The sequence below is a fragment of the Chenopodium album genome, chromosome 2 (genome assembly GCF_948465745.1).
Source record: "Chenopodium album chromosome 2, dcCheAlbu1.1, whole genome shotgun sequence".
NCBI classification, from domain to species: domain Eukaryota; kingdom Viridiplantae; phylum Streptophyta; class Magnoliopsida; order Caryophyllales; family Amaranthaceae; genus Chenopodium; species Chenopodium album.
The window spans coordinates 19,003,819-19,018,893 of NC_137835.1; the positions used below are offsets into that span (position 1 = coordinate 19,003,819).

General features: G+C 40.5%; 1 protein-coding gene and 1 long non-coding RNA gene across 2 annotated transcripts; both read left to right on the plus strand.

The window, feature by feature from the left end:
• Nucleotides 1-1,029: 1,029 nt before the first annotated feature.
• On the plus strand, nt 1,030-2,467 carry LOC145584088 (uncharacterized). Its single transcript, XR_014100334.1, has 2 exons — nt 1,030-1,367; nt 2,271-2,467. It is a non-coding gene; the product is annotated as an uncharacterized LOC145584088 (long non-coding RNA).
• Nucleotides 2,468-9,477: 7,010 nt separating this feature from the next.
• LOC145570020 (uncharacterized) lies at nt 9,478-11,142 on the plus strand. Its single transcript, XM_081629005.1, has one exon. The coding sequence runs from the start codon at nt 9,478-9,480 to the stop codon at nt 11,140-11,142; it is 1,665 nt and encodes a 554-aa protein (XP_081485131.1).
• Nucleotides 11,143-15,075: the final 3,933 nt, after the last annotated feature.

Sequence of the window (15,075 nt, forward strand, 5' to 3'; positions counted from 1 at the left end):
CAATCAGGAAAGTTAACTCCAAGGTACATCGGGCCGTACGAAATCTTAGAAAAAGTGAATAAGGTAGCATATCGACTTGCCTTACCCACCGACTTAGAGAAGGTGCATAATGTGTTTCATGTGTCAATGTTACGGAAATATGTCCCTGATCCAAGCCATGTGATTCAACATGAACCCTTACAGTTGCGGAACGATTTGACATATGAGGAAAAACCAATTGAAATCCTTGACCGCAGAGAGAAACAGCTCAGAAACAAGGTAATTCCAATGGTAAAGGTCTTATGGGCCAATCACCTAACATCTGAAGCTACATGGGAAGTGGAGGAACAAATGCGAATAAAATACCCCGAACTGTTTGTTTAACCACAAACAACGTATGGACTATTATATATTATATGTTGTGATATTGTTATTGTAGAAATATTATGAGAATTGATTGATTAAATGTGACCTATATGCTTTAATGATATAATTGTTCAAAGTTCGACTGAGCTCCAGTTTCGAGGACAAAACTTTTTCTAAGGGGGTAAGGATGTAATACCCGAGATTTTAAAACCTGATTTATTATACGCTAATATTTATTTTATTAGCTTAATTAAAGTTTTGTCTCTGTTTTAACAAGAACGAATGTTTTAATCTTGAATTTTATTTTAATATTATATTATTTCGGAAGCTAATTTTAAGGAAAGTAAATTATTATTTTACAGCTTATTTCCGGTCAGTAAAATGTTTAAAGATTTGTATCAAAATATGTATTTTTACCCGAGAAAATAAAATGACCAAAATGCCCTTACTTATCATAAGAGACAAAACCCACCTCTTGCTTCTCTATTCTCCTCACGGTTAAGAAATAGATGGTACAAAGTCTAATTTTGCTTCTTTATGCAATTGATTGCTCATAACCCCATAATTATCATAATAGCAATTTGATCTTATCATCCTTTTCTTAATGCAATAAGAAGACAAATTCTACCTCTTCAATTACCACCTTCACGGTTAAGAAATGACTTGGGATAAGACCAATTTTGTTTCATCCAATTCCTATTAGAATCAAATTATAGTTATCAAGTGACTTAGTTAATCCTATTTTCTTCCTCCTTCTCTTGCAAGTCTTAGCAACAAACATACTACTTTCCAACCGTTAAAGAAATACCGCAATTACTGTCACCCCTCTTCTCCTACTACCGCCTAACCTCTATCATCATCGGTCAACCGTCGCCGCCCCCTCGTGTGCGCTGCCTCCCCTGTACTGCCCAAAACCACCCATCCATTTCTTTCATTTTGGGTGATGCGTGCTCTGTTCTTGCCAAGTTAAATATTGGTCTTATGAAATCAAGCTCTTGAACTTGTTTATTTATACACCCAAAGTAAGGGACACTTTATAATTTATGTTTTGTAAAAGGATTTGATTTAATTAAATATACTTTTTTACTAGCTTTTTGAAGGAATTATGATACAACTACTTTTATCAAAAAGTTCTCAAAAAGTTACGTAACATTTATTTCTAAAGATGAGTTTAATATTGTTTTCATACTAAATTAATTAAAGAGTTTATAATTTTAATAATTTTCCCTACTAATGCAATAATTTATATTTTTAAGAGGAATCGGACCTCAGAGCTCAGTTAGAACGATAGAATAAAGGCTAACAGGAAGGTTGTCAAACTGTAAATCCAGGTAACGGCTATTGCTAGTACCCGCAATTCCCTTTGAAATGTGTTTATAAAATCATGATGTTATTTTTGAAAGTTATTTATATCTCTGGATTTAATGACTTGCGGGATGATGAACGTGTTTATTAATGTACTTCAGTTTAATGATTTATATGAATGATTTTATTGATAAATGTTGTTTTATTGATCTTTGGATCTTACAAAAGTATGTCATGAATCTATGAATGACTTATGTAAAAGTTACACAACATGATAAATAACAGTGAAAGACCTAGTCCGTCTGGCAGGATATGTTTACAGGTTACTTCTCGGTCATGCATGTACCCATGGGGTATTAGCCCAACTATGTCGAGCATCTGCTCTATTTTATGGGCACCGGCCCATCGCGGAAGACGTTCCGCCATGTCATACTTGCCAGTGACTAGCATGTTAATATGAACGTTATATATATATATCATTATATGAATTTTATTAAATGTTTTAAGATACTCTATTCTCCCTTTTTTGTTAACTAAAATGAATTGAAATGATGTTACACTACTAGAGTAGTTCGTTACTGAGTCTTCGGCTCACCCGTTTTTATGTTTTTATGTTTTAGGTACTGCTGGGGATGATGGAAACGAGTAGTAGCAAGGATTTTACTTTCAGTTATCACTTAATAGTAGTTATAGTTTTAATTTGTTTAATTTGAATAGTAAGACTAAGCTACTTAGTAAAGTTTGAGATAAGATAGGATTTTCTATTATAAAAATTAAGAATAATGTTTGTTATAAATAGATTACTATGTTTTATAAATCAAGTTTGTTAATTAAGTATGTTTGTTGCCTTGTAAATCTCGTGAGGGATTTATGGCAGTAACGTCCCGACCGTGTTAGGTTAGTTCCGCTACTAAGATTATCTTAATAACTGAATTAGAGGTCGGGGTGTTACAGTGTGGTATCAGAGCAACGGTTCCTGTGAAACCCTACTGGTTTTACATTTATATATAAAGTTGATTAGATTTTTAGAATAAGATCACTAGCTAATAAAATATTTTTTAAAAAAATATATATATTTAAAAAGGAATATTGATTCAATTAAGCAGAATTAACCGAATTAAACAGGAAACTGAATAATTAGACATTAGGTGATGACTCGACAAATAATCCGAACTGTCGGCCAAGCGACAGGATTGGCGTCACAATATGGTGGTTGGCGCCAGACTTTTTAGTAAATGTCTGGCGCTACACACCATTCAGTGGCGCTACAGCCCTGATTTTGGCACCAACATTGGAGCCTCGGTCTGGGACTGTTTTCGATATTATTAGTCAACTTGGGTATGCCTAAAGTCGTACTAGGTCAATTCCGACTAAAAGAAGAAAAACTTTATTGACTCGAATTAATTAATTAATTAATTAATTAATTAGGCAAATTTCTTTAAGTCATTAATTATAATCTAAACACAAATCAACAAACGGTTAGGAGGAGCATAGAATATATATGCGCAACAAATAATGCACAATTAGTCAAGTAAGCACAATATGATGCAATGAGTTCGCAACCTAACCATGGCTCTAGTTCTCTAAAGTTCGGGATATGGTTTAGTCAATAGAGGGTCCATGGTTAATTGTCCGGATGCACCGCGCGGAAGCCTAACCGTGAAGGGTTGGCGCGAGTGGATGGGACACCGCGAGTTTTAGAAAAAAACTCGCTTCCATGGTTTGGTGAATTCAACATCTCGGATGTACCCTTTGTTGCCAGGAGCGTTCAATCGGGTAGATGGAGCATGAATTCCCAGAGGGTTATGTCCATATGAAGAACACATATGGGTTTCAGAAAAGTGAGAAAAAATTCAATCAGGAAGTAGGATCGAGCAAACAATACGAAAAACCGGTCGAAATTAGAACGCATATTTCTGGCTCGGTATTGGGGGAAATTGGCGCCAACAAACAGAGACTGGCGCCAACTTTTAACTGTAGCGCCTGGCGCCAATATTGGCGTCTGACGCTACGGCTAAAAGTGTGGCGCCAAGCTATGGCCCCTGACGCTACTTCCCACATGCCTCAGCAGCTTTCTGTGCTCAATAAAATCATCCCGTTTCGCGTGGTGTTATTTCAGTCCTAGTTGTGAAAGACATTTCTCAAATTTCCTACGTGTAAAATCCTATGTTTTTGACTCATTACGGATGGTCTTTCCAATGAGAACCTTTTTATGCATATGCCACAATGTTAATCAAAATTACGCACATGAAATACATAGAACTTTTCGAGTCTCATCCACTCATTCTAAATCATTGCCGAAACAAATTCAGGAATTAAAATAGAAATCCTCCCCAGTGGAGTCGCCAAAAACTATGGGGAATAGTTTCAAGCTTTTAATCCCACTAGCTCGAACCCCACTGTGATCATACACTAAAGTACGGTGGCGTCCAAAAGGGAAGAAGATAGAGCAAAAGAGTCGCCAACAAGTTTTTAAGGAACTTGTAAATCGTTCACGAGGTGAAGGTTACACCCCTTAACGATCCAAAAGATCGTCAACTCCATAAGGTCATGAACCAAATAAGGGTTCGGGGATGATGGTACAAATCCAACCTAAAAGAGATTGAACCTGCCCTAATAATAGGCCTCTACTTTATTCTGCTCGTATTCATGTGCGCTTTCTGATTAACATACAATCAATAGGATTAACCCTAAACCTGTTTAATCTATGTTGGTTGAATATTAATGCACAAATAAACTATTATTGGTGATCACTTGAATTATAATCAAAATTAGCCCTAACAAGATTATTAATTATCTTATTAAGCATGATTGCAAATACCCATTCCCTTTAAGCATACAATAAAGGTGATCAAGCAATAACAATATAAAATATGATATGCATATCAAGCAACATAATAAATAATCATAAACATTAGAAAGAACATAGGAAGCATCATACTTTTAATCATACTTGATATTAAAAACACCCTAGACATGATACTAGGAATATCATAATAACAATATAAACATGATGTCTACATCATTAAAATCAATAAATCAATAAAGTACTTACTTGGATGCCTCGTACCTCTTTCTAATTACAAAATACACACGTTAGTAACTTCAAGGAAAATAAACAAACAATTAAATTAAATAATTGAAAGAGAGATTTGGGACCAAACCCTCAGAAATTAAAACCTTTCACGTCTAGGGCGAAGACAACTTCGAATATGGCTAGGTGTATCTAGATCTTGTGAATGCGGAATTTTGTATTAAAAAGCAAAATAGAAAAGAATACTGAAGAATCAATGTTATTGATGATTGATGAACGAAAGATGATGAATGAAGAGAATTGATGGTGTATTCGTGTTGACAATCCGTGAATGAAAACGGAGTTTTGATACGATATTTATAGAGAAAATCAGCCAAAAAAAGATAATTTATCAAAACAGAGTCTGAAGATCACAGAACCACCTTGGCGCCAGCCCTGGCTCATTGGCGCCAGGAACAGTGGCTAGCGCCAGGCGCCAATGGCTGGCGTCTAGCGCCAATCCTGGTTCCAGGCGCCAAGGCCTGGGGTTGGACGCCAAACCGGCTTTTAACGCGTTTTCAAAATTCTGATAAAATTCCCGTACTGGAAGATAAAATAATATAATTTCAGTCGAAAATGCTATTTGATCTAATTAAAACTCTAAAGAATCCTAATTGAATTAAGAATGATGAGAACCTTCTAGAATGTTCTAGAAGACCAAAACCATTCCTAATTACATTAGGAATGATAAATCATATTAGGCCCTCCCCTAGATCATTGGGCCGTACTTAAAACTCAAACCGGGCCCAGATTAGTAAATTGGCCATAAATTCCTCAATATTCATCGGAATTGGACTTATAATATATCGTTGGAAAGGTCTTTGCAAGCCCCATCCAACTACACCACTATTGGACCCATATCATGGACCAACCAAACTGGATTGACTGTTTTCTTAAAATAAAGTTTTCAAAAATAGAGAGAAGAGAAAATAAAAGAAAATAAAATAAAACTTTCCGCAACACTAGAACTTTCCACACTTTCGTTTCATTCGATTATGATTCGACGTAAAAGGTACTAATCACTGGGTTTGGTTTTGGGGAGACACAAATGGGTGTCTACACATAGCTATTAGGGGTGTTCAAATCCGGGTACCCGGATATTCGGGTAGTTGATAAGTCGTCCCATGTCCCGTCCCGGATGATTCGGGTACCCGAATCCGGGTACCCGAATTATCCGGGATGGGACATGGGTACCCGAAACTTTTTGTTTTTGTTTTTTTTTTTTTATAAGTTTGTACCTAAAATCCTTTTTTTTTTACAAGTTGTACTTAGGAATGACCACATCCGAATCCAGGCCATGTCTGTTTTGCAAATAAATTTTCCTTCTTTTTAGATCAGAATTTAAAAATAATAATAAAAAAAAAACAAAAGGATTGAAGAAGTACAGAGTTTCTACACAGAAAAAAAATGATGATTATCACTTGAATAATTATAAGAAAAATTATCTAAATTTTCAGATCTGCACAAAAATAAATTACAAACTTTCAGATTTATACAAAAATTAAATCTTGGAAAACGGAGAACTTCCAAGGTTGTTCTTGGCTTCGAGCTTTATATCTTCAAGTGTAATTGACACATAGATTATGTTCACGGTTGTTGTTTTGGTTTAGATCTCCATCATTAATCGATAATAGCAATATAGTAGAATTCAAGGGAGGTGTAATTGGAAAAGTAGTTGACAAAATACTCTCCTAACATATGGAGTAGTTCTGAACAGAGAGAGGAAGGAGAGGAGAGGAGAGAGAAATGATTCTTTGAGGGAAATTGGGTGAGGAAAATGGCGGAGGAGTGAAATTGGGTGCTTTCTTCAGTGAGAAAAATGAAACCTAAGTCTAAGTGGGCTGGCTTGTTCAGGGAGAAACAAAATACTAGTGTGTATATATATATATATATATATATATATATATATATATATATATATATATAACGGGTATCCGGGTACCCGAGATTAACAAAGTGTGTCCCACGTCCCGGCCCACGAAACAGCTGTTTTGGCGGGACGGGTACCTGACCCAAAAAAAAACAGAAAAAATTACTAATTTCTCATCGGGTTTTTTGCGGGTCATCGGTTAATCGGGACGGGACAATCGGGTCAGGTTTTTTTGAACACCCCTAATAGCTATAAACCATTTTTCTATCAAGCAAGCTGAATTCATTGAGCATCAATACATAAAATGAGTAGTAGAGTAGGGAAAGTGAATGTCTCCTAGTTATGGCTTTAAATAGCTTCAGGCAACCAAATAAACCATCTGATCAAAATATGAAGTTAACTACATTGCATTCAAGATCCCCCTAAAAACTTACATAAGGAGCTTCTTTCACGCATGAAACTGTAAAAGGTAGCTATGTTAGAACAATGGAATTAAGAATATAAGCATAGCGCCAATAGCATCGAGATGATCGTCATCTTACGCCACTCCAAATTCCAGAGAATTCCTTATCAGAAAGTCCTGCAAGCTCCTCTTTGAAACCTGCAAAGATCACCAATTTACCATAATACAAATCTAAATAATGATCCATTTACTTAGATAATCCAACATGGGCAACATCAGCCTTTTATATGCACACACAAATAAGAAATCCTAGCTTGTTGTATCAAGAGGTTTGAAAAGGGGGATTGATAAAAATTACAGGAGGAATCAAAAGAGTAGAATTGTCAAACTGTCATGGATTATGGGGTAAAGACAATGGTTAAATTAAAATTTCGGGGGATTGAAAATCAAAATTAGCACTGTACGGGATATGCCGTTAGCATCTATAATATGCCGGTAAAAGAGTGTCGCGCAGTTTAAAGCCCCCGTTAATCATGGAATAATTCATGTCCTTACCGGCATCATTCTCTACCACGTGGAGAGCTACTTCTTGGAACGTGGCATGTCCCACTGACACGTGGAGAGTTGCTTGGTGCCGCGTAGGCACCTGCTATTTACAAGGTCGGTGTGCCACCTATCTGTATAGGTGGCACCTGCTTGGTTGTGTTCCTATAAATACCCAAGCAAATCCTCATTTCAAAGGTAGAATTTCTCTCTCTCTAAAACACTTTCTCTCTCTTCTTTCACTTTCTTCTCACAAAGATACTGACTTTAGCATCGGAGTGGTTATTCCCTGATAACCCCCGGGCTAGCTAATCTGTATTGGCTGTGTAGGTGAGCAATTGGACGGTAAACCATTACCAGCCCTCAGACATTAACGGAAGCAGAATTCAGCAGGAACAATTGGCGCTAGAAGGAGCGGATAGTAATAACTTCTATCGTCCAACAGGACCTCTCATAGTCATGGAAGGAAGTAAGGAAACTACAGTACCAGTACTAGAGGTTGATAACCGGCAATATGATAACAGTGTCCTTAATGCTAACACGAATAAAACCGTACTACCAGAAATCATGGTCGAGGATGAAACTCATCTCCTTCACGGTAACACAACGAACATGCCCATAACGCCTTACCGTAATAGAGCATTAACCCCAGATCCCTTGGAAGGGTTTACCCCAGAGGAGCTAGAGATAACGGCCAAGGTCATGCGGGCTATGTCTAAAAAAAGAAAGGAGGCCGAGTTAACGGCAGGGGAAATGCGGGGTGATGTACCGACAAAGCCGCTGATAGTGAACCTGGAGAGCCAGTTCAATCAGGCGGGACAGCAACAACCGTCAAGAAGCCGGGGCCGAGAAACCATACCGGCCGAGCGCCAACTCACGCAAGGCGCCCAGGTGGGAGATTCAGGTTCTTATCGGCATGAGGTTTCCAGCGGTTTGGAAAGGCGGGCAGCTAGGGCGATCATCAGGCCCAAAATATCTCCGTTCACGCAAGAGGTACTTGACCAACAAATGGAGAAAATAAAGATGTCGTCCTGTACGTATGACGGTAAGGGGGATCCAAAGCGGTATGTAGCTGCTTTTGAGAGTCACATGTTGCTATATACCGACACTGATGCTGTGTGGTGTAAAGTTTTCCCTACGACTCTTACCGGCGCAGCTTTGGATTGGTTCTCCAATTTAAAGCTGGGATCAATTGACTGCTTTGAGACCCTGGTGGAGTTGTTCACAGGTCAGTACATAAGTAACAGTGCGAGACAAAGGACATCTGGCGAGCTCATGGCAATTCAGCAACGAAAGGAGGAGTCGCTCAGAGATTTTATTAGACGCTTCAATAACGAGGCTAACACTATACCAAAATTGCAGCAAGAAATTGCCGTGATGGCATTGATGAATGGGCTGGGTGACAACGACTTCAAAAAATATATGTCGCGGAAGTCTTTCCCAAACTTAGGGGTAGCATTTTCCAAGGCTCACGAATACATAAAAAGTGAGGAGCTGCTGAGAACGAGCCGTCAAATATCGTCAGCAGAGCCCTCCAGAAGGCAAAGTGATAATAGCCCAAATTCCCAGATGGGTGGGGCAAGCAGGGTACTGCCGCAAGGCCAGCAGAGATCTGGACGACCGACAAGGGGATTGGGCCGTTATAGTAGTTATACGCAATTAAACACCCCAAGAGCGGCAATATATTCAATAAACCAGAATAGAGAAGATTGGAGTTGGCCGACACCGATGATAACGAAGGGCCGGGACGTGAAGAAATATTGCATGTTTCATAGAGATGTTGGTCATTACACCAAAGAATGTGTTCAGTTAAAAGAGAACATTGAAGATCTCATAAGGAAGGGGCGATTATCCCAGTATCGTACCCAAGCAGGTCCCAGCCGATAGCAAAATTCACAGCCTAGGCAAATTGAGTACCGAAAGCAGGGAGATTCATCGATGCAAGATGATACTTACAGGCAGAATCATGCGGAAACATCCAGACAGGGAGGTAATCCGACAGGGCGCAAAATAATGATCGATGTTATTACGGGAGGACCAGTATATGGGGGTTCCGTAAGCGGGGCGAAGAAGAGTTTATCGGAATACCGGCACCTAGTGAACGCTTTGAGCGTAGAGGAACGACCTCGACCTTCTTCCATGCTTTCGATATCTTTTTCGGAGGAGGATGCTAAGGGAATAATTTACCCTCATGATGATCCGTTGGTGCGGATATTGACGGTAAATGGAGCAGATATCAAGCGTGCACTCGTTGACGGCGGAAGTTCCGCAAATATCCTGTTTGCTAGGGCTTTTGATGCCATGAGGATTGGCCGAAAATACTTGACGTCAGTGTCCTATCCCGTGATAGGTTTCAACGGATCAACGGTACGACCTGAAGGTAGTATAGTTCTTCAGGTTCGAATGGGAGAGGGTCCGGCAGTAAGAGATGTCATGGCGGAGTTTTTGGTGATTGATGTGACATCCGCTTACAACGCCATTGTCGGTAGGCCTCTAATTCATGACATGCAAGTTGTGGTCTCAACGTACCACTTAACAATGGTGTATGTATCCAACGCGGGAACGATAGAGCGCGTACGGGGTAGTCAAACTATGGCAAGAGAGTGTTATGTTTCAGCACTAAAGCAGCCAGGCCGACAGCAAACTTGTGAACAGACACCAGCCAAGCGAGAACGAATTCCCTCCACACATGACTTGGCTATGGAAAATTTTGATACTCAACCGGTAACTGCGCCACGTCCTTCCCCAGGAGGCGAAACTGTAGAGATCGAATTACAGCCTGGAGTGCCCGGTAGGGTAGTGCGTGTTGGATCCGATATGGATGTCGACACGCGCTGCCATTTGGTAGAATTGTTGCGAGAAAGTGCTGACGTGTTCGCCTTCTCGGCAGACGAGATGCCCGGGATACATCCCGACGTCATAGTACATAAGCTAAATGTCGACAGGAGAGCAAGACCTGTTCGGCAGAAGAAAAGGAACTTCTCAACAGAGAAAATGGAGGCTATTCAGTCAGAGGTGAATAAATTGCTAGCGGCAGGGTTTATCGAACCTTGCACATACCCCGAATGGTTAGAAAATGTGGTTATGGTAAAGAAGCCGTCAGGGAAATGGAGAATGTGCGTGGACTTTACGGACTTGAACAGAGCCTGTCCGAAAGATTGCTACCCCTTGCCGTGGATAGATAGATTGGTAGATTCAACTTCCGGTCACGCGCTATTGAGCTTCATGGACGCTTTCTCCGGGTATCATCAGGTCAGCTTATATGAGCCAGATCGAACCAAGGCGGCATTCATTACCGACTCCGGAGTTTTCTGTTACAGGGCTATGCCGTTTGGATTGAGAAATGCAGGGGCTACGTATCAGAAGTTGGTCGACAAGGTATTTGCGAACCAGAAAGGAAGAAATGTAGAAGTGTATGTGGATGATTCAATTGTGAAAAGCCGTTTGGCTACAGACCACGTCGCCGATTTGAGAGAAACTTTCGAAACTCTTCGATGTTACCGGATGAAGTTAAACCCAGAGAAGTGTGTGTTCGGTGTTCGGTCAGGAAAGTTTCTCGGGTTCATGGTGAGCGAAAGGGGGATAGACGCTAAACCTCGATAAGATTGAGGCGATTCTTAGTTTACCAGAACCAAAGTGCATAAAGGATGTACAAAAGCTCACTGGTCGAATGGCCGCGTTAATAAGATTCATCAGCAAGTCAGCTGATAAGGCCTTACCGTTCTTCGTGATCTTGCGTCAGAACAAGCTGTTTGAATGGAGGAAGGACCAATCCAAGGCGTTTCAGGATGTGAAAAATCACTTGAGGTCCTTACCCACCGTCGCAAGGCCGGAACAAGGAGAAATATTATAGCTTTATATCTCCGCGTCAGCAAAGACGGTAGCAGCGGTGCTCCTAGTAGAGCGGCAAAAAGCACAACTGCCAATTTACTTCGTGAGCCACATTTTAAATGCTGCCGAGAGACGGTACCCGTTAGTAGAGAAGATCGCGTACGCAGTAGTTGTGGCCGCACGAAAGTTGCGCCCTTACTTTGATGCACATGCAATTGATATCTTAACGAATCAACCGTTAGAGAAATCTTTGCAGAAGATGGAAACGTTTGGCCACCTGCTTAAATGGGCTATTGAACTGTCTGAATATGTTATTACGTATAAACCAAGAGTGTCAATCAAAGCCCAGGCCTTGTCCGACTTCATTGTGGAGACGTCTTATTATGACGAGGAGGATGGTATCGGCACATGGAAGGTATCAGTTGACGGCTCGTCTGCTGCAACCGGCTCAGGAGCTGGAGTAATTATGATCTCTCCCCAGGGAGATGTGTTCGAGTATGATGTTAAGTTCAAGTTCAAAGCCTCAAATAATGAGGCAGAATATGAAGCAGCGTTGGCAGGGATACAGCTATGCATATCTGCGGAAGCGAAGCGTATTGAGATGACAACTGACTCGCAACTAGTAGCAAATCAGTTCAATGGCACTTACAAAACTCGAGAGCCAAGCATGACGGCATATTTAGCAAAGCTCAAGAGTGTTACGTATGGACTGGAATATTTCGAAATCAAGTTGGTTCCTCGAGCAATGAACACACAGGCAGACGCATTGGCGAAACTCGCAAGTTCAAGCTTCAATAACTTAGAGAGGACGGTTATGGTACAGGTTTTGAAAGAAAGAAGTATTGATGAACAACCTCCTAAGGATGTGTACTGTACAACTGCGGGACGGGAATGGTATGACGATATCTTGGCTTACAAGGTACATAATGTCCTTCATGCCGATAAGACGGAGGCAAGAAAGGTCCAGAAAGACAGTGTCTGGTTTATCATGTTCCGAGGTTTGTTGTATAAACGGGGGTTTTCGTTACCGTTGCGAAGGTGTATAACGACTTATGAGTTGGCAAGACTGATAGAAGAAATACACGAGGGTGATTGCGGTAATCATGCGGGGGGTCGGTCAATGTCCTTGGAAGCAATGAAGCGGGGCTACTATTGACCGACAATGAATGCAGATACCATGGAATACGTTAAAAAATGTGATAAATGCCAGAAGTACGGGCCGGTGATTAATCAACCTCCAAATGATTTAACACCTATTCTTAACACAATCCCGTTTGCTCAGTGGGGGATACACCTACCGGTAGCAAAGATTACAGCGAACGAGGTAAAAAAGTTCATTTGGAAAAGCATCTTTACGCGGTTCGGATGACCGACAGCAATGGTGTTTGATCACGGATCACAATTTGACTGTAGTCCGGTAAAGAACTTTCTAAGCATATACAAAGTGAAGTTTGCGTATGCGGCGGTATGTCACCCGCAGTCAAACGGCCAGGCGGAGGCCGCTAACAAGCAGATACTAGGGGCAGTTAAGAAAAAAATAGAAGACGCCAAAGGCTTGTGGGCGGATTTGATACCTGAGATTTTGTGGGCGAACCGAACGACAACAAGAGAAACTACGGGGGAATCTCCTTTCAACCTCGCTTTCGGCTCTGAGGCAGTGGTTCCGGCGGAAGTGGGATTACCTACTTTTCGGGTACAACACTTCTGCGAAAGTCAAAATGATTTGTTGCTTCGACAACAATTGGATTTTCTACCGGAAGTAAGGCTGACGGCTGCCATAAAATCTGCGGCATACAAAAACCGAATGAGCCACGCTTACAATCGGTGAGTCAATTATCGGCTCATGGAAGATGGTGATTTAGTTCTGCGTAGAACGGCCGCAACCGGCAAGGGAAACGCAGAGGGTAAATTTACTGCAACCTGGGAGGGGCCTTACCAAATATATGAAACACTTTGGCAGGGGTCTTATCGGCTAATGACCCTTGAAGGAGTACCCCTGAAGAATGTTTGGAACGCTAGTATGTTAAAGAAGTATTTCATGTGAAATTTAAATTTGTTCTATTTTATGTAGTATAAATTTTGATGACATGTTGTCATACGTACGTTTTTGGCATTTACTAGCATTGTAACCTGTTTCAATACTTATGAAATGCAATCACTCTACCTACTTTCGATACGATCTGATCACAGCCTAGCTAGCTGACTCGGTCGTTCAAGTGAGGGAAAAATAATGAAATAAAATAATAATGGACCTCAAGGGGAGTTGAAAGTGCGGTCTGATCCACTGCCTTTACTCAGCCTGACAAAGGTTGGATACTTTATCTCGGTATGTTTTACATCTGATATTCAACACAAGGATTACAGAGTTTTCCCAAAATTTGTTTACAAATAAATTTTGCCGAAAAACTCGGGGAGTATTATTGGTAAGGTGTATCTTGAAAATACCGATAACAAAGTTGAATGCAGGCATTCTTTGGTTTTCCAAAATTTTATTTACGAATAAAATACCGAAAAGTGTAATTTTGAAATGCCAAAAAAGGTAAATTCGTATTAAAAACCGAGAGAATAACAAAAAAACGATTCAAGGAATGCGATCTTTAAGTGTTAGTTAAAAGGTAAGCAACGACCATAGCATAAACAAAATACGCACAACAGTAAGGATTATGGTAAAGAAGTGAATAAACTAACTGCTCAGAAATAGTTGTTTTAAGTACAGACGTACACAGATAAAGTATTCAACGGTTAAAAGAAAAAAAAATGTTGCTTAATACAGACAAATATAATCGTTGGAAGCATAGAAACAGATACAGACAAGCACAAACATTAAATCCCAAAGATGACTGCCCTCCTGGTTAATTCTTGTCAGCCCCCTTTGTTGATTGAGCCACGTTAACGGGCTCTTTCTCAGTTTCTTTGTTGGAGGGACCGGCAGACCCATCTTTACCAGCATGAGTGCTAACAGGGCTACTGATGAGGCCGTCATCGAACTCTACTTCTGGCAATTCGCGTGGGTCTAAGTTTGTTATCACAACATGCGGGGGGAGCTCGTCAAAGTACTCACTCTCATAGCTGGTAGGAGAGTAGTTCATTTCTTCATTAAAATCCTTCTCAACGGCCTGCCATTTCGTCGAATCCCACCCCTCAGCTTTGCACACACAGCGATGCGCAGAGACCCAACCGGTAGTATACCGGTCAACCAACAAGTTGGCATAAAGGTCGGTCTGCAAGAACCGATTAACGGCTCGGCGCCTGATTCCCGGCTTATCACGCTCCATTTCCTCAACCTTGCTGGCCAGCTTTGCCTTAGCCTCCTTCTCATCCTTCAGACTTTGCTCAAGGCTGACTACCTTCTTTTGTAACAGCTCCTGGTCCGTCAGCTTCCTGTTTAGCTCAGACAATTGCTTTTGCAAGGTCTTCATATCAGATTTAACCTTATTGCGCTCCTTGATGACGAGCTTACAAGCATCGTCAGCCTTCTTCAGCTTGGTCTCAGCGTTATCGGCGGCGCGCTGATAATGCTGGTACATGTGTACCACTTCGACAGCAGAGTTGACGGTCTAGTTGACGATAATAGAAATTGCCGTTAGTAAAATAAATAAAAAAAATTAATTAATTAATAATAAAAATTTAGTAATAATAATAATAAATATAAACAGCAATATAAATAACACAGGTCAGAATGTTGTCTTACCCGGAGCATATTGT